General features: G+C 44.6%; 1 protein-coding gene across 2 annotated transcripts in view; it reads right to left on the bottom strand.

Moving 5' to 3' along the window:
* The window catches only part of ttyh3b (tweety family member 3b), a 68,103-nt gene that overhangs the window by 46,124 nt on the left and 1,569 nt on the right, over positions 1–20,410 (bottom strand). For both annotated transcript variants that reach the window (XM_062026572.1, XM_062026571.1), the window contains exons 2-3: positions 14,855–15,043; positions 1,071–1,267 (exon numbers count right to left, since the gene is read on the bottom strand). In XM_062026572.1, coding sequence (XP_061882556.1) covers positions 1,071–1,267; positions 14,855–14,980 — 323 coding nt within the window. In that variant the 5' untranslated portion in view covers positions 14,981–15,043. The remainder of the gene's footprint in view (positions 1–1,070; positions 1,268–14,854; positions 15,044–20,410) is intronic.

Here is a 20,410-nt window from a genome sequence, read left to right as displayed (position 1 = left end):
GTGTGTGTAAACATTTGAAGTGCTCCCCCTCTGGCCAACATATGTAATAACAAGTGTGTGTAAGAAATTGAATTGCGCCCCCTTTGGCATAAATTCATTTAAAAAATAATAATAAAAAAATAAAATTATATATATATATATACAGTATATATATATATATATATATATATATATATATATATATATATATATAGAGAGAGAGAGAGAGAGAGAGAGAGAGAGAGAGAGAGAGAGAGAGAGATACATACTGTAATAACTTGAAGTAAATAATGAAGATTAAAAACCAATTACAAAAAAAAAAATTAATTCACTAAAAGCTTACCTTTTTTATATTTGCACAGTATGTATATATTATTAATGATCTTTATATATCTAGAAAGGGTGGTCCTAAAGAGGTAGGCATTTTTCAGAGGTCTCAAGAATATGACAAATACCAGAATGTTTGTGTGTGTGTGTTTGTGGGGGTGGGGGGGGGTTCTTGTATTTCTACCCTTCTTGAGACATCAACAAGGAAAAGTACCTTCCATATGAGGACCAAATTGACTACGTATCGGTTTTTAAAGTGCTCCCTCTCGGGTCAACATATGTCATAACAAGTGTATGTAAGAAATTGAAATGCGACCCCTTTGGCCAAAATTAAGAAAAAATTAAAATATTTTATATAGAGATGTTATATACTGTAAATATTGAAATGAATAAAAAATAAAAATAAAAATAAATAGTAAAAAAAAAAATAATAATAAAAAAATAAAAATAAATAAAAAATAAATTTAATAAAAAATAAAAAATGTATAATAAAATAAACGCTTACCTTTTTATATTTGCATAGTATGTATATATTATTCATGTTCTAAATACAAATCTTTATATATCTGGAAACGGTGGTCCTAATGAGGTAGGCATTTTTCGGGGGTCTCAAGAAAGTAACACATACAAGAATGTGTGTGTGTGTGTGTGTGTGTGTGTGTGTGTGTGTGTGTGTGTGTGTGTGTGTGTGTGTGTGTGTGTGGTGGAACTATTGTACGTTAGCTTCCGAGGGACAGGATAGCGGGAAAGGGAGAAGCTCTCACCTGCACACGAGGGTGGCGATGATGACGCACCAGGCGGTGCAGCAGCAGTCGGCGCTGGGCTGCTGGGAGTGCGTGTGGGAGTGCGAGGACTCGCCGCTCTTGCGGCGGCGGCAACAAAGCCAGAAGGAGTAGAAGAGGAGGAAGAGGAGGTCCAGGCCCAAACACAGCAGGGCCACGGCTCCGAGCAGCAGCACCGACTAGGAAGCCACACAAAGACAGTTTCAGGGTGTGGATTGTTGCCGTTAGGAGGGCACAAGAAAGACGTAAGACGGAACACATAGTGGCTTTTTTTTTTTTTTGGCATGTTAAAAAGAGAGATGAGAAAAGAAACCATAACAATATTGCTTAGGGTCGGTCCACATACAACCCCCCCCCCCCCTGCCCCCGTGGGACCGTCTGGGAAAGTCATTGTAAGGCAGGACCATGCTGAGAACACCACACTGTTCCAAAAATGGTTCCGGTTCCCCCGGTCCATTGGTGTGGACCCGCTTGAGGAGACAAAGGAGCCGGAACATTCTCAGGACTCCACTCTGGATCGTCACCAACACAGCCCCCACCCCCGAGCAAGACTCTCATAATAGTCGGCCTGAGCTGAGCTGAGCCGGAGAAATCAGCTGGTGGTTTTTTTCCCTTCTCTGACTCGGCCTAGAACGAGAATCAGCAACCCGCGGCTCTCGAGCGCCGCCCTAGTGGCTCCCTGGAGCATTTTTAAAAAAAGGATTGAAAGTGGAAAAAGATGGGGTGACATTTTTTTGGTTTGTTTTAGTATGTTTTTTTGTTTGAGGACAAACATGACACAAACCTTCCCAATTGTTAGAAAGTCCACTGTTTAATATGTTTGTGTGTATGCTTCACTGATGAGAGAATTTGGTGAACATCGTTTTGTCCTACTAATTTTGGCGGTTCTTAAACTCACCGTAGTGTGGACTGTGATGCAACAGTTTGTTCACATGTATAATCTTCCATTCCTTCTTTGTCTCATTTTGTCCACCAAAAGTTTTATACTGTGCGTGAATGCACAAAGGTGCGCTTTGTTGATGTTATGGACTTGTTGGAGTGCTAATCAGGCATATTTGGTCAGTGCATGACTGCAAGCTAATCGATGCTAGCATGCTATTTAGGCTAGCTGTATGTACAGTACATATTGCATCATTATGCCTCATTTGTAGGTATATTTGAGCTCATTTAATATCCTTTACTTTTATCCTCTTTGTATATAATTTAGCTTTGCATGTCTCATGACACATTATCTGTATGTAATATTGGCTGCATTTCAGATAGTTGTGTGCCATGTTGTTCCAGACCACAACAAATATGACCTAGCTTGCCAAAAATGGTAACAAATCCATTAAAAGAAGACAGCCTGCCGTTTCCTTTAACTTGGACACACACATCTATACCTTTGGCCATTAAAAGCCAGTCATTTCCAGGAGTTATCTCACCTTCTGAGTAGCCTCTGATTTACTATTGGTTTCTAATGTTGTAAAAATGTGTAGAATAAATATTACATTTCAGCATTTCTGTCAACGAAGATTTGCTTCAGCCTGCGACACATAGTCATTTTGATAGTAGGCTATTATAGCTAATATAGACACTTACGTCATTTGTTGCCTTGATTATAACACTTATATAAGACTTTTAAAGTCATTTTGATAGTAGGCTAATATAGGTAATATAGACACTTACATCATGTGTTGCCTTCATTATCAGACTTATATACGGCTTTTAATTATTTGCGGCTCCAGACAGATTTGTTTTTTGTATTTTTGGTCCAATAAGGCTCTTTCAACGTCTTGGGTTGCCGACCCCTGACCTAGAAGAAGACGACGAGGGGCAGGTGGGGGGAGCTGATCCTGATAGGAGACGAAGGGGAGATAAGCGACGCAGATTCCTGGCCTGACATTATCCCGAGGCTATTATCTATAGGCTTACCACCAGAGACCTCGCACGCCGCTGAAGGCATTCTGTGCGCCGCTAATGCATTGTTTCATCCCCTAAAGACTTTAAAATTGACGGCAGCGGCTTAACGCCACAAACACGCGTTAAGCACCGCGGACTCCAAACCTAATTCTTCTACCGTCTGATCATTTGCAAAGTCTTCATGTAGTCGTTCTTCAACAGGCTTTATTTCTAGTCACATGTCCGTCACATGTCCGATCTCGCTTGTTTACCTTGAAGACCGGACACGAAAGGGCCTGTGTTGCATTCACAGACATGCAGTAAAGGAGAATGTCCGTCCTTCCTAAAATCGGTATTACGATATTACACACGTAGCAGGTCACAGTACTGGCAAACCTGCATCAGATATTAATATGCCTAAAGAAAAAAAATTTAATAATTAAAAAAGAACATAATAAAGCAAAAACCTAAATAAATAAAAAATATATATAAATATTTCTTTTAAGTACACCTAATGAATAGTTTTAAATTTGTTGAATTCTCCTTCTTGTAAACATGGGGGATGTCAACCAGGGGTCTCAAACTCTACCTGGGGGGCCACTGCAGGTAGAGTTGGGTTGAGGCTGGAAGTACTTACTTCAAAATCCTATTTTTAAATACCTGATTAAATTTCTTAACTACTTTTACCAGCAGCTACTGTGTAGTGAATCTGACGTACAAGCTTTAAGTCATTACAAATGTCAAATTGAATGTAAAAATGTAGCATTTCTTGATATTGTCATGTTCTCCCAGGGGTGCACGGTGGCCCATGGTGGCCCACGTAGGCCAGACTGTGGCCCACGCAGGCCCCACGGTGGCCAACGTAGGCCCCACAGTGGCCCTTATGACGGCCCATGTAGGCTGCATGGTGGCCAATGTAGGCGGCCCATGTAAACTGCACGGTGGCCCATATGGAGGCCAATGTAGGTCTCACGGTTGCCCGTTTAGGCCCCACGGTGGCCCATGTAATCCCCACTATGGCCCATGTAAGCCCCACGGTGGCCCATGTGCGTACCACGGTGGCCCATTTAAGCCCCACGGTGGCCCTTGTAGGCCACACGGTGGCTCGTGTAAGCCCCACGGTGGCCCATGTATGCCCCACGGTGGCCCATATGATGGCCCATGCAGGCTACATGGTGGCCAATGTAGGCGGCCCATGTAAGCCGCTTGGTGGCCCATATGGAGGCCAGTGTAGGTCTCACAGTTGCCCATTTAGGCCCCACGATGGCCCATGTAAGCCACATTGGGGCCCATATAGGTCACACTGTGGCCCATGTTAGCCCCACGGTGGCCAACGTAGGACCCACGGTGGCTGATATGACGGCCCATATAGGCTGCATGGAGGCCAATGTAGGTCGCACGGTTGCCCATTTAGGCCCCACGGTGGCCCATGTAAGCTGCACGGTGGCCCACATAGGTCGTACGGTGGCCCATGTAAGCCCTACGGTGGCCCATATGACGGCCCATGTAGGCTGCATGGTGGCCAATGTAAGCGGCCCATGTAAGGCAATGTAGGTCTCACGGTGGCCCATGTAAGCCCCACAGTGGCCCATGTAAGGCCCATGTAGGCCCCACGGTGGCCCATGTAAGCCCCACGGTGGTCCATGTAGGCCCATATGACGGCCCGTGTAGGCTGCATGGTGGCCAATGTAGGCGGCCTATGTAAGCCGCATGGTGGCCCATATGGAGGCCAGTGTAGGTCTCACGGTGGCCCACGTAAACCCCACGGTGGCCCATAAAAGCCCCACGGTGGCCATAAAAGCCCCACGGTGGCCCATGTAGGCCGCATGGTGGGCCATATAGGTACCAAGGTGGCTCATGTAAGCCCCACGGTGGCCCATGTAGGCCCATATGACGGCCCATATAGGCTGCATGGAGGCCAATGTAGATCTCACCGTTGCCCATGTAGGTCCCACGGTGGCCCATGTAGGCCCCATGGAGGCCCAAATTACGGCCCATGTAGGCTGCATGGTGGCCAATGTAGGCAGCCTCGAGAGGGACAAGGGGTAGAAAATGGATGGATGGATGGGATAGCTTCCAATTTCCTCCCCCCCTTTAGCGAATCAAAAACATTTACGTTAGGTCAGGGGTCCCCCAAACTTTTTAACCCGGGGGCCGCATTGGGTTTGCCTGAGCGGCTAGGAGACCCCGAGAGTAACAAGCGGTAGAAAATAGATTGATGGATGAGCTAGAAACGAATTATCATTTAAAAAAAAAAATGTAAACACATTTTTTACTCGGGACTACCCGCGGGCCGGATTTTGGACGCTGGCGGGCAGTATCTGGCCCGCGGGCTGTAGCTTCTTCATTAAAAACCAAACCCTTGCCTGTCGCGTCCACCTGACTCTCCTCCCTGGACGTATGACGGCCGTGAGATTAAAGTGTCCAGCCACATCAAGGGAGATTAAGCGCGGGCCAATTAGCTTGTAATAAGCACGTCGACTGAGAGCGTGTACGTGTATGAGTGTGTACGTGTGTGTATGTGTGTGTGTGTGCGTTGAGGCTACTTCCAGATTGGCTTGTAGAGTGGGGGAGGGGCCAAACAGCCCAGCATCATGATCTACTTTCAATCTGTCCTTTTAAAAGTGAGCGTGTGTGTGTGTGTGTGTGTGTGTGTGTGTGTGTGTGTGTGTGTGTGTGTGTGTGTGTGTGTGTGTGTGTGTGTGTGTGTGTGTGTGTGTGTGTGTGTGTGTGTGTGCGTGTGTGTGTGTGTGTGTGTGTGTGTGTGTGTGTGTGTGTGTGTGTGTGTGCTGACAGGATCAATCACTTCCACTGCACTGACTCGTCCTTGCACTCTCCCTGCCAACGTATTGTGTTGTCCTTGCAAACAACCAGCCTGCCAGCCTCTTTCCCGAGGCGTTCAAGGACCTCCAGTTCATCCCCCTCACGTTTGACCCCAGCGACCCGGTCAGAGTGCCACCCGAATGCTTCTCTCTCTCTCTCTCTTTATTGACACAAACACGACACAAGCGATTTTTTTTTTCCGTGCTGCGTTGGATGCCAATTTAAGAGCCGCTTTAAGCCGCAGTGTGTGTGTGTAATTACAGATCATGTGACTCCTATGTAATGTTCTGCAGCTGTGTTACTGCTCGCTGACTCTGCACTTCCAGCATCGTACTCACACACACACACACGCGCACGCACACACACACACACTACCACCAGTGCTATTCTCAGGCCCGGTAGAACCTCAGAACAGAATCTCCAATTTCAGCTTTTTAGGGGAGAGAAAAGGGCTGAGAGTCAAAGTTATCCCATGAGCAAGTATGCTGGCTGGTCAGTGTGCTAGTTCGAAGACCACTAGGCATTGTTTAAACCAGGGGTCCCCACACTAACATTTTTTTTTTTTTTTTTAATTATAATTTTTTGAATCTGTCCTTTCTAGCCCATCCATCAATCCATTTTGTACCGCTTGTTACTCTCGGGGTCTCCTAGCCGCTCAGGCAAATCTAGTCTAAAAATGCATTTTTCCATCTATAACGTGACGTCATCACGCTCTCGCCGCAGTGAATTAGTGCACCAGGGAAAAAGATTGCAAAATTGTTGGGGAAATGTAAAATAGACTCCAAGTGTAGAGTTTTTAAACATCAGTGGACATATGACTTTTTTTGTTCAGTGTAAGTAAAAGGCAGTTTGTCTAATCTGCAATGAGACAGATCATATACATACATATACATATATATATATATGTATGTATATACATATATATTTATATATGTATATGTATGTATATACACTTTATTGCCAAAAGTATTGGCCACCTGCCTTGACTCACATATGAACTTCAAGTGCCATCCCATTCCTGACCCATAGGGTTCAATATGATGTGGGTCCACCTTTTGCAGCTATTACAGCTTCAACTCTTCTGGGAAGGCTGTCCACAAGGTTGCAGAGTGTGTTTATAGGAATTTTCCTTCATTCTTCCAAAAGCGCATTGGTGAGGTCACACGCTGATGTTGGTCGAGAAGGCCTGGCTTTCAGTCTCCGTTCTAATTCATCCCAGAGGTGTTCTATCGGGTCAGGACTCTGTGCAGGCCAGTCAAGTTCATCCACACCAGACTCTGTCATCCATGTCTTTATGGACCTTGCTTGCTTGTGGCCTAGGCAAGTGATTAGGACACCTGATTCTGATCCTTTGGATGGGTGGCCAAATACTTTTAGCAATATGGTGTATATATATTAGGACTGCAACTAACGATTAATTTGATAATCGATTAATCTGTCGATTATTACTTCGATTAATCGATTAATAATCGGCTAAAAGAGACAAACTACATTTCTATCCTATCCAGTATTTTATTAGAAAAAAAAAAGCATACTGGCACCATACTTATTTTGATTATTGTTTCTCAGCTGTTTGTACATGTTGCAGTTTATAAACAAAGGTTTATAAAAAAAATTAAAAAAATTAAAATAATATTTTTTTTTTTTTATTAAAAAAAAAAACAAAAAAAAAACCTCTGCGCATAGATCCAACGAATCGATGACTAAATTAATCGGCAACTATTTTAATAATCAATTTTAATCGATTTAATTGATTAGTTGTTGCAGCCCTAATATATATATATATGTTTTTATGTATAGCCCGGCCCCTGGCCACATTTTTTTTTCGTCTTTAAACCACGTGTTGTCATGACAACAGGTCACAAAAAGCCACATTTCAATTTTTTGGCGCTTTCTGTCTTCTTCCTATTCAGTTCATTTCTTTGTGACATGACAGAAGGTGGACGCAGTGTGTCTAGTAAAACTGTACCACTCCGGCACACTCACCAATAAATACTGAAAATCTGCACGGTCAAATACTGAAAATCTGCACAGTCCGGGTCAGATTTTACGTGTCCTTTTACAAAAGAAATTGCTAAGAAGTGCACCAAACTGGTCAAAACGTACGAGGTGTGAGTGTTCCAGGAGTCTGTTTACATGAAAATAGGAGCAGGAAATGGCGTCACATTGACTGTTAGTTAACATGACAAACAACAGTGTTTTGGAGCTTGGACAAGCAAACATTTAATAACGGGTGCAGTAAGTCGTGTTCCCACTAAGTCCAACAGTTTGGAGCGCTGCGCTTTGTCTTCTCCCGATTCAATTCATTCCATTATTTTCTTTCTGTCGACTATGGATGGGTACCGTTAACATTGGAATTGATACCGGTACTCAACGGTACAAATTTGTGTGAGTTAATAAATGGTAATTGTTGGATAATAAATGTGTATATTTGTGTGAATGTCCAAGTATATACACATATAAGATTCTTATTATTATTACGCCGCAAAACCTTGGCACAGTTTTCATCCGATCTGAACCCTTCAAGTATCAAAACGTTGGGCTCAACTGGGAAGTTTTTCTAAAATATCCCAGATTACCCAGATTTTCGGGACATTTTGCCCATTGATAAGGAATGGGCCAATTTTCAAACATGCACAATTCCCACATTTCTCACCCCATCGGAACCGTTCCACCATCCGCACACTCCACTCACCTTGCACAAGTTCAAAAAATTCATCCAGGAATTCCCGCTTTTTCAAAGCACTATTTTCACCTCTTCCTGGAAAGTTTTCACAATCCATATTTTTCAACCATTTTTGACCCGTCCACCTTCAAAACATTTCTCTTAGCTGGGACAACAAATGCTCCAATTTTTGATGCTAATATACTTTGGCTTTGCTATTGACATGCTACTGATTAGCATTAGCTATTTTACATGGCGATTTCAACACCTCCAAATGTGTTAATGAAAACTACAACTAAGATGCACGTTACAATGAAACAACTGGTGCGTAATAAGTACATACAATTAGAGATGTCCGATTATGGCTTTTTTGCCGATATCCCGATATTGTCCAACTCTTAATTACCGGTTCCGATATCAACCGATACCGATATATACAGTCGTGGAATTAACACATTGTAATGCGTGATTTTGTTGTGATGCCCCGCTGGATGCATTAAACAATGTAACAAGGTTTTCCAAAATAAATCAACTCAAGTTATGGAAAAAAATGCCAACATGGCACTGCCATATTTATTATTGAAGTCACAAAGTGCATTATTTTTTTTAACATGCCTCAAAACAGCAGCTTGGAATTTGGGACATGCTCTCCCTGAGAGAGCATGAGGAGGTTGAGGTGGGCGGGGTTTGGGTAGGGTGTAGCGGGGGGTGTATATTGTAGCGTCCCGGAAGAGTTAGTGCTGCAAGGGGTTCTGGGTATTTGTTGTGTTACGGTGCGGATTTTCTCCCGAAATGTGTTTGTCATTCTTGTTTGGTGTGGGTTCACAGTGTGGCGCATATTTGTAACAGTGTTAAAGTTGTTTATACGTCCACTCTCAGTGTGACCTGTATGGCTGTTGACCAAGTATGCGTTGCATTCACTTGTGTGTGTGAAAAGAAGCCGTAGATACTATGTGACTGGTCCGGCACGCAAAGGCAGTGCCTTTAAGTTTTATTGGCGCTTTGTACTTCTCCTTACGTCCGTGTACCACACTGTACAGCAACGTTTTAAAAAGTCATGAATTTTACTTTTTGAAACCAATACCGATAATTTCCTATATTACATTTTAAAGCATTTATATATATTTATACTGCCGATATTATTGAACATCTCTAACTAAGAATGTTACAATGACACAACGGGTGCGTAATAAGTACATACAGTACATACAGTATTAACACTTTTTAGGGTGCAACAAAAAATAGTAAAACTGACTAGCCAACACACCATAAACTACTGCCGTCTAATGACTTGGACTTGAAACTGTATTTGCATACTTGAAACTGAGACTCAGAAATGTGATAATGAAACAAAGCATAACTGGACAGCAGTTATCATAATCATCTCATTTTTAAATGTGGCAATAAAAATGACATTCTATTATTGAAAAAAAACATGAATATTTGCTAACACACAGAAAAGGAACGGAAATTTGGTATTGTATCGGTTTAAATGTGAACAGCGCCCATCCCTACATGACGGACTTGTCGAACCAGGTGACTTCAGGTGCCGTGCCAGCACACGCATGTTCAAGAGGAGAGCGTGGGAAGGCGCCCACAGCCACGGACAACAACGCACAAAAAAGAGAAAGATGATAATGGAGGAAAAGAGGAGGAGGAGGATAAAAAAGTCTGGTTAGTGGAGGAGGCTGATGAGTAATGGAGAGGTTCTTCTTCTTTGGCTAAACAGCGACTTCCTGTCAGCCATTCACTCTTTCACTGAGGCCCAGTGTGTGTGTGTGTGTGTGTGTGTGTGTGTGTGTGTGTGTGCAGTGGAATTTTAAGTACCCTGCATATAAACCGTGTATGTTTCCATGTTGTAGTGTGTTTGTTGTATGTTGTGTAGCATTTCTGTGTCAGTGCCTATTTAGCACTCAGTGTGTCGCGGTGAGGTCAGCAACCTCCCTCAGGGCTTTTCCATGTGTGTGTGTACGTGTGTGTGTGTGTGTGTGTACGTGTGTGTGTGTGTGTGAGGACGACCAGTGCAGGGGTGTTAATCAGGGCACAATCATTCATCCTGGCCAGACGGGGGAGGAAAATGGGTGAGAATCACAAGGAGGAGGAAGGGGGAGTGTGGTGAAAAGAACCTTCTCTTTCTTTCTTTCACTTTTTTCACACACAGTCGTCTTTAGATTGGCTCGCCATGTCTGTCTCCGAGGCTTTCATGCACACACACACACACACACACACACACACACACACACGCACGCACATCTGTGTATAGTTTTACTTGATGATTTTATGTGTTCTGCTCAAATGTTTGTTGTCCCTGCTTGTGTTGTATTGCAGTTGTGTGTACAGGGCAGAGGAGACAGTGTGAGGAAGGAACATGGAGTGTAGGACCTCATCAAGGTACCGGCCTCACTCTGGCCTCAAAAAAGTGCCAAAATCCGCACGCATTAAAAAACAGTCTTTAAGCGCCGGAACTAGTTTGTGCCCACGCCGACACTAGCTTGTGCCCGCCCTCGCCAACTCTAGATTGCACCTGTCAGCCCCGACTCTGGTTTGCACCGGCCCATGTCAACTGTAGTCTGCCACCGCCCACACCGATTCAGGTTTGCGTCCGCCTGCACCGACTTTGAATGCACTCGCCGCCGCTGACTCTAGTCTGCGCCTGCTTCAATTCCTAGTTTGGACGCGCCCCGACTCTAGATTGGGCCCGCCCCGACTCTAGATTGCGTCTGCTCCCACTGACTCTAGTCTGCTCCTGCTTCCATTTGTAGTTTGGACCCGCCCTGACTCCAGTTTAGGCCCGCCCCGACTCTAAGTTTGGACCCGCCCTGACTCTAAGTTTGGACCCGCCCCGACTCTTAGTTTGGACCCGCCCTGACTCTTAGTTTGGACCCGCCCTGACTCTTAGTTTGGACCCGCCCTGACTCTTAGTTTGGACCCGCCCTGACTCTAGTTTGGACCCGCCCCGACTCTAGTTTGCGCCTGCCCCCACTGACTCTAGTCTGCGCCTACTTCAATTCCTAGTTTGGACCCGCCCCGACTCTTAGTTTGGACCCGCCCTGACTCTAGTTTGGACCCGCCCTGACTCTAGTTTGGACCCGCCCTGACTCTAGTTTGGACCCGCCCCGACTCTAGTTTGCGCCTGCCCCCACTGACTCTAGTCTGCGCCTACTTCAATTCCTAGTTTGGACCCGCCCCGACTCTTAGTTTGGACCCTCCCTGACTCTTAGTTTGGACCCGCCCTGACTCTAGTTTGGACCCGCCCTAACTCTAGTTTGGACGCGCCCTGACTCTAGTTTGGGCCCGCCCCGACTCTAGTTTGCACCTGCCCCCACTGACTCTAGTCTGCGCCTGCTTCAATTCCTAGTTTGGGCCCGCCCCGACTCTAGATTGCGTCTGCTCCCACTGACTCTAGTCTGCTCCTGCTTCCATTTGTAGTTTGGACCCGCCCTGACTCCAGTTTAGGCCCGCCCCGACTCTAAGTTTGGACCCGCCCTGACTCTAAGTTTGGACCCGCCCCGACTCTTAGTTTGGACCCGCCCTGACTCTTAGTTTGGACCCGCCCTGACTCTAGTTTGGACCCGCCCTAACTCTAGTTTGGACCCGCCCTGACTCTAGTTTGCGCCGGCCCCCACTGACTCTAGTCTGCGCCTACTTCAATTCCTAGTTTGGACCCGCCCCGACTCTTAGTTTGGACCCGCCCTGACTCTTAGTTTGGACCCGCCCTAACTCTAGTTTGGACCCGCCCCGACTCTAGTTTGCGCCTGCCCCCACTGACTCTAGTTTGCGCCTACTTCAATTCCTAGTTTGGACCCGCCCCGACTCTTAGTTTGGACCCGCCCTGACTCTTAGTTTGGACCCGCCCTGACTCTAGTTTGGACCCGCCCCGACTCTAGTTTGCGCTTGCCCCCACTGACTCTAGTCTGCGCCTACTTCAATTCCTAGTTTGGACCCGCCCCGACTCTAGTTTGCGCCTGCCCCCACTGACTCTAGTCTGCGCCTACTTCAATTCCTAGTTTGGACCCGCCCCGACTCTTAGTTTGGACCCGCCCTGACTCTTAGTTTGGACCCGCCCTGACTCTAGTTTGGACCCGCCCCGACTCTAGTTTGCGCCTGCCCCCACTGACTCTAGTCTGCGCCTACTTCAATTCCTAGTTTGGACCCGCCCCGACTCTTAGTTTGGACCCGCCCTGACTCTTAGTTTGGACCCGCCCTGACTCTAGTTTGGACCCGCCCCGACTCTAGTTTGCGCCTGCCCCCACTGACTCTAGTCTGCGCCTACTTCAATTCCTAGTTTGGACCCGCCCCGACTCTTAGTTTGGACCCGCCCTGACTCTAGTTTGGACCCGCCCTAACTCTAGTTTGGACCCGCCCTGACTCTAGTTTGGACCCGCCCCGACTCTAGTTTGCGCCTGCCCCCACTGACTCTAGTCTGCGCCTACTTCAATTCCTAGTTTGGACCCGCCCCGACTCTTAGTTTGGACCCGCCCTGACTCTTAGTTTGGACCCGCCCTGACTCTAGTTTGGACCCGCCCTAACTCTAGTTTGGACGCGCCCTGACTCTAGTTTGGGCCCGCCCCGACTCTAGTTTGCACCTTCCCCCACTGACTCTAGTCTGCGCCTACTTCAATTCCTAGTTTGGACCCGCCCCGACTCTTAGTTTGGACCCGCCCTGACTCTTAGTTTGGACCCGCCCTGACTCTAGTTTGGACCCGCCCTAACTCTAGTTTGGACGCGCCCTGACTCTAGTTTGGGCCCGCCCCGACTCTAGTTTGCACCTTCCCCCACTGACTCTAGTCTGCGCCTACTTCAATTCCTAGTTTGGACCCGCCCCGACTCTTAGTTTGGACCCGCCCTGACTCTTAGTTTGGACCCGCCCTGACTCTAGTTTGGACCCGCCCCGACTCTAGTTTGCGCCTGCCCCCACTGACTCTAGTCTGCGCCTACTTCAATTCCTAGTTTGGACCCGCCCCGACTCTTAGTTTGGACCCGCCCTGACTCTAGTTTGGACCCGCCCTAACTCTAGTTTGGACCCGCCCTGACTCTAGTTTGGACCCGCCCCGACTCTAGTTTGCGCCTGCCCCCACTGACTCTAGTCTGCGCCTACTTCAATTCCTAGTTTGGACCCGCCCCGACTCTTAGTTTGGACCCGCCCTGACTCTTAGTTTGGACCCGCCCTGACTCTAGTTTGGACCCGCCCTAACTCTAGTTTGGACGCGCCCTGACTCTAGTTTGGGCCCGCCCCGACTCTAGTTTGCACCTGCCCCCACTGACTCTAGTCTGCGCCTACTTCAATTCCTAGTTTGGACCCGCCCCGACTCTAAGTTTGAACCCGCCCCGACTCTTAATTTGGACCCGCCCCGACTCTAATTTTGGGCCCGCCCCGACTCTAAGTTTGGGCCCACCCTGACTTTAGTTTGGACCTTCCCCGACTCTAGTTTGGACCCGCTCCGACTCAAGTTTGGACAAGCCCTGACTCCAGTTTGGGCCTGCCCGACTCAAGTTTGGAACCGCTCCGACTCTAGTTTGGAACCACTCCGACTCTAGTTTGGACCCGCTCCGACTCTACTTTGGACAAGCCCAGGCTCTAGTTAAGACAATTCCCGACTCTAGTTTGAACCCGTGCGGACTCTAGTTTGGACCCGCCCCGACTCTAGCTTGGACCCTCCCCGACTCTAGCATGGACCCGACCCGACTCTAATTTGCGCTAGTGTTGTGTTTCTCTATTTCTCTGCGCGTGTGGCATACTTGTTGGGACTGTGTTGATGTCATACTTCACATTTTAGGAAGCGCACAGAGCACCTTGTCACAGGGAGTTGGATGTACTTAAGAGTAGTCAGTGTAAAGCTGGTAACACACAACCATTAATGTCTAACTATATCTGGCAACACAATCGAGCAGCGCCATGATTGTGCATCGTTTTTTTGCGACGTACGTGAGGTAGTGGTAGTGTTGCGGTCCGGGGGCTGCACGAGTGCTGCTGTTCATCGAAGAGAATATTGACACTGAGGTGTACTAACTGGAGTTACTCATTGTCAGTGCACACGACATCTATACTGCTACGCAAGCTGTACAGTGACTACTCTTAAGTAAGTTGATTTTCTATAGTAATGTCCCGTGAAAAGACGACTGCTGAAATATGAGGGCTGTATTTACTTGTCAGATTCATAACACAACCTTAGCGGCTGGACACCAAGCGATCAATGAAACACAAAAGATGACTGCACTCATACATCAATAACAATGAAGCAGCGCATCAAGGACACACACACACACACACACACATTGATTCATGCCCGGAGGGGAAACCACAAGTCAGCCTGTGTCACCGCATGGCTGCTCCACTATGAAATCACACAGATGACGAGGTGACGCTACAAGATGGAGACGAAGACAAAGGTCTCACCTTCTGATACTCGGGGTCTTCGGGCCGGAAGTCGCTGCTGACCATCTGGAAGTCCAGGTTGAAATGAGGCAAGCGGTGGAGTAGGTTGACCCACCAGGGCGGCGAGTAGTTGACCACGGCCGCCATTCTTAAAGCCGGTAGAGGGCGGCTATTTTGTTCCTCACGAAAACCGGATTCCTCGCACAAACACTGGACAAAAAACAAACAAAATTTTTGTGGGTTTAAAAAGGTAGAAAATAATACTTTTGGTGCATGATCCACTTCCTGTTGGTGTTTACTAAGTGTAAGAGGTCCCACATTAGTGTGCTTGCAACATCATGCTAGTCTAACCCGTTGGGGCCCTGGAGGTCGACTGCTGCTATAAAGCGCAGCCAGCCGTCCATCACCCCGAAGGGGAATCAAGCGGTGGTGAAGGCGTGGGGTGGGGGAGGGGGTGTGTGTGTGTATCTTCCCATTGTCTTGGGTGTGTTGATGTAGTGTCCATAGGCCTGGGGCCGTTCTGCTACCGAGCTAAAAGCCAGCGCCATCAACCTGGTAGCCAGCCCTGCTCTTAAAGTTGTCAGGGAGTGATGTTTACCAACGTACACATGGCCCGACCAAACCGGCTAACACTCACGTCCCCTAAACCTCACTCTCCTCCGGGTCACGGCACCAATTTTATGTAGCAGACAATCGAATGGTTTCTCCCACGAACAACTCCTCGACACTCCGGTTAAGGATATGCACCTTTAATTTCTATGAAAAAAGTAGCAGTTCCACTCTCCGCCCTGCTTCACCAGCAGTCACGTTCTGCCGACAGACACGCGCCACCTTCAGTGTGCGTCGCTAACAAAAGTCCCCCTTGCAACAACCGAACAAAAAAAAAAAAAACAAGACTTTGAGAATGTTCCAACACAAATAAACAAAAAACACAATATTGAAAAGCACTTTTTTAATCAGCTACACTCGGTTAGCATATTCGCCAAAGAAAAAGTAAATGATGACAAGTTCAGCCCCCTACAACTGTTGCTGACTGGTGGAGATTTTTTCTGAAGATGTGTAGCAAAGCCTCTTTTATCATGCCCGCCCCACTATTTAAGAAGTTCTGGTTTAATGATTATAAAACTTTAAAAAAGGGTGTCCAAACCTTTTGACTTGGGGGCCGCTTTGAGCTAAAAAAAATTGTGCGTGTATATATATACTGTTTCATGAGGGGTTTCCTCAATCCTCAGGAGATTTCTCCTGAGGATTGAGGAAACCCCTCATGAAACAAGCCTGTAGAGATGAAATAGTCTTGTGATTTTTTTCCCACACATACATATTACGCTCTACCACGGTATCGAGCACTATTTTTTGGATAATCTAATTAAGACATATATATATATATATATATATATATATATATATATATATATTATATATATATATATATATATATATATATATATATATATATATATATATATATATATGTATATATATATATATATATATATATATATATATATATATATATATATATATATATATATATATATATATATATATATATATGTGTATATATACTGTATGTATATGTGTATGTATATATATATGTATATATATACATATATATATATACATATATAGATATACATATTATATATATATGTATATATATACATATATATATATACACACATATATATACATATATTATACACATATACATATATACATACATATATATACATATATATACACATATACATATATACATATATATATACATATATATATATATATATACATATATATATATACACACATATATATACATATATATACACATATACATATATACATATATATATACATACATATATATACATATATATACACATATACATATATACATATATATATATATACACACACACACATATATACATATATATATATATATATATATATATATATATATATATATATATATATATATATATATATATATATATATATATATATATATATATATATATATATATATATATATATATATATATATATATATATATAATAAGGCTGGGCGATATATGGAATACACTCGATATATCGCGGGTTTGTCTCTGTGCGATATAGAAAATGCCTATATCGTGAGTATACTTTTTTAGCTGAGGGCATTACACTACAGGCTTTTATCACTCTTTCTAGTCTGTCCTTCTCACAGAGAGATAAAACAAGCGCACCTTCTTACATACGTCACACATACTGTCGCGCGTGCAACGTCAGACGCCCTCGCCGAGCAGAGAGGTAGCGGCATGGTAAATTTAGCTGTGGCATGGTGGTGCAAGCGGAGCGGTGCGAGTGGTAATACGAGAGAAAGAAAGATGTGAATCTGTTAACAAATGGAGGAAGAAGAATTAATTCCCAAGAAAAACAGCACGGGGTCCATCGTCTGGCGGTGGTTTGGCTTCAAGCGGGAAGATGTTGAACAGACAACTGTAATATGACAAGTATGCGGATAAACGTTGCTAAAAAAAGTAGCAGCACTACTAATTTGTAGCATCATTTGAAAAGTCACCCGCTAGAGCAGTGGTCCCCAACCACCGGTCCGTGGACAGATTGGTACCGGGCCGCGGCCGCACAAGAAATTAAAAAATATATATATATATATATATATATATATTTTTTTTTAAATTAAATCAACATAAAAAACACAATATATACATTATATATCAATATAAATCAATACAGTCTGCAGGGATACAGTCCGTAAGCACACATGATTGTATTTCTTTATGACAAAAAAAACCTTTTTAAACCTTGAAAATACAACATTAAAATCCAAGCATTTTGAAGGTTTTTAAGCACCTGTATGAACCCTGAAATGTGTATATTTGTGTGAATGTCCAAGTATTTACACATAAAAGGGAGGAGCTGGACGAAGTGGCTGGGGAGAGGGAAGTCTGGGCTTCCCTGCTTAGGCTGCTGCCCCCGCGACCCCCACCTCGGATAAGCAGAAGATGGACTGATGGATGGATGGATGGTGTATGCTGTATCATTATCGGACATCTCTAATGCTTTTTAACCTGTAAAGCACTTTGGTCCAATTTAAAAATTGTTGTAAACGTGCTATATAAATAAAGTTGCCTTTCCTTCCCTGCTTAGGCTGCTGCCCCCGCGACCCCCACCTCGGATAAGCGGAATAAGATGGATGGATGGATGGATGGTGTATCATCACCCGACTGTGCTGCTGCATGAACGCCGCTTGACTTTTGCATGTATTGCGTGTAAAGAGAAGATCTCTTTAGGGAATAACTTTCACCATAGTGAGGATGACGATGAAGTAGAGATGTCCGATAATATCGGGCTGCCGATAAATGCTTTAAAATGTAATATCGTAAATTATCGGTATCGGTTTCAAAAAGTAAAATGTATGACTTTTTAAAATGCCGCTGTGTACACGGACGTAGGGAGAAGTTCAGAGCGCCAATAAACCTTAAAGGCACTGCCTTTGCGTGCCGGTCCAGTCACATAATATCTACGGCTATTCACACACACAAGTGAATGCAAGGCATACTTGGTCAACAGCCATACAGGTCACACTGAGAGTGGCCGTATAAACAACTTTAACACTGTTACAAATATGCGCCACACTGTGAACCCACACCAAACAAGAATGACAAACACATTTCGGGAGAACATCCGCACCGTAACACAACATAAACACAACAGGACAAATACCCAGAACCCCTTGCAGCACTAACTCTTCCGGGACGCTACAATATACACCCCCCGCTACCCCATACCCCCCCCCCCCACCTCCACCTCCTTAGCCTGTCCCAAATTCCAAGCTGCTGTTTTGAGGCATGTTAAAAAAAAGAATGCACTTTGTGACTTCAATAATAAATATGGCAGTGCCATGTTGGCATTTTTTTCCATAACTTGAGTTGATTTATTTTGTGATGCATCCAGCGGGGCATCACAACAAAATTAGGCATAATAATGTGTTAATTCCACGACTGTATATATCGGTATCGGTTGATATCGGAATCGGTAATTAAGAGTTGGACAATATCGGAATATCGGCCAAAAAAAAAGCCATTATCGGACATCTCTAATGCTTTTTAACCTGTAAAGCACTTTGGTCCAATTTAAAAATTGTTGTAAAGGTGCTATATAAATAAAGTTGCCTTGCCTTCCCTGCTTAGGCTGCTGCCCCCGCGACCCCCACCTCGGATAAGCGGAATAAGATGGATGGATGGATGGATGGTGTATCATCACCCGACTGTGCTGCTGCATGAACGCCACTTGACTTTTGCATGTATTGCGTGTAAAGAGAAGATCTCTTTAGGGAATAACTTTCACCATAGTGAGGATGACGATGAAGTAGAGATGTCCGATAATATCGGGCTGCCGATAAATGCTTTAAAATGTAATATCGTAAATTATCAGTATCGGTTTCAAAAAGTAAAATGTATGACTTTTTAAAACGCCGCTGTGTACACGGACGTAGGGAGAAGTTCAGAGCGCCAATAAACCTTAAAGGCACTGCCTTTGCGTGCCGGTCCAGTCACATAATATCTACGGCTATTCACACACACAAGTGAATGCAAGGCATACTTGGTCAACAGCCATACAGGTCACACTGAGGTTGGACGTATAAACAACTTTAACACTGTTACAAATATGCGCCACACTGTGAACCCACACCAAACAAGAATGACAAACACATTTCGGGAGAACATCCGCACCGTAACACAACATAAACACAACAGGACAAATACCTAGAACCCCTTGCAGCACTAACTCTTCCGGGATGCTACAATATACACCCCCCGCTACCCCATACCCCCCCCCACCTCCACCTCCTTAGCCTGTCCCAAATTCCAAGCTGCTGTTTTGAGGCATGTTAAAAAAAATAATGCACTTTGTGACTTCAATAATAAATATGGCAGTGCCATGTTGGCATTTTTTTCCATAACTTGAGTTGGTTTTTTTTGTGATGCATCCAGCGGGGCATCACAACAAAATTAGGCATAATAATGTGTTAATTCCACGACTGTATATATCGGTATCGGTTAATATCGGAATCGGTAATTAAGAGTTGGACAATATCGGAATATCGGCAAAAAAAAAAAGCCATTATCGGACATCTCTAATGCTTTTTAACCTGTAAAGCACTTTGGTCTAATTTAAAAATTGTTGTAAACGTGCTATATAAATAAAGTTGCCTTGCCTTCCCTGCTTAGGCTGCTGCCCCAGCGACCCCCACCTCGGATAAGCGGAATAAGATGGATGGATGGATGGATGGTGTATCATCACCCGACTGTGCTGCTGCATGAACGCCACTTGACTTTTGCATGTATTGCGTGTAAAGAGAAGATCTCTTTAGGGAATAACTTTCACCATAGTGAGGATGACGATGAAGTAGAGATGTCCGATAATATCGGGCTGCCGATAAATGCTTTAAAATGTAATATCGTAAATTATCGGTATCGGTTTCAAAAAGTAAAATGTATGACTTTTTAAAACGCCGCTGTGTACACGGACGTAGGGAGAAGTTCAGAGCGCCAATAAACCTTAAAGGCACTG

The sequence above is a fragment of the Entelurus aequoreus genome, linkage group LG18 (genome assembly GCF_033978785.1).
Source record: "Entelurus aequoreus isolate RoL-2023_Sb linkage group LG18, RoL_Eaeq_v1.1, whole genome shotgun sequence".
NCBI lineage: Eukaryota > Metazoa > Chordata > Actinopteri > Syngnathiformes > Syngnathidae > Entelurus > Entelurus aequoreus.
The sequence above is the reverse complement of the archived record's forward strand: the minus strand, read 5'-3'. Positions and strand labels throughout refer to the sequence as shown.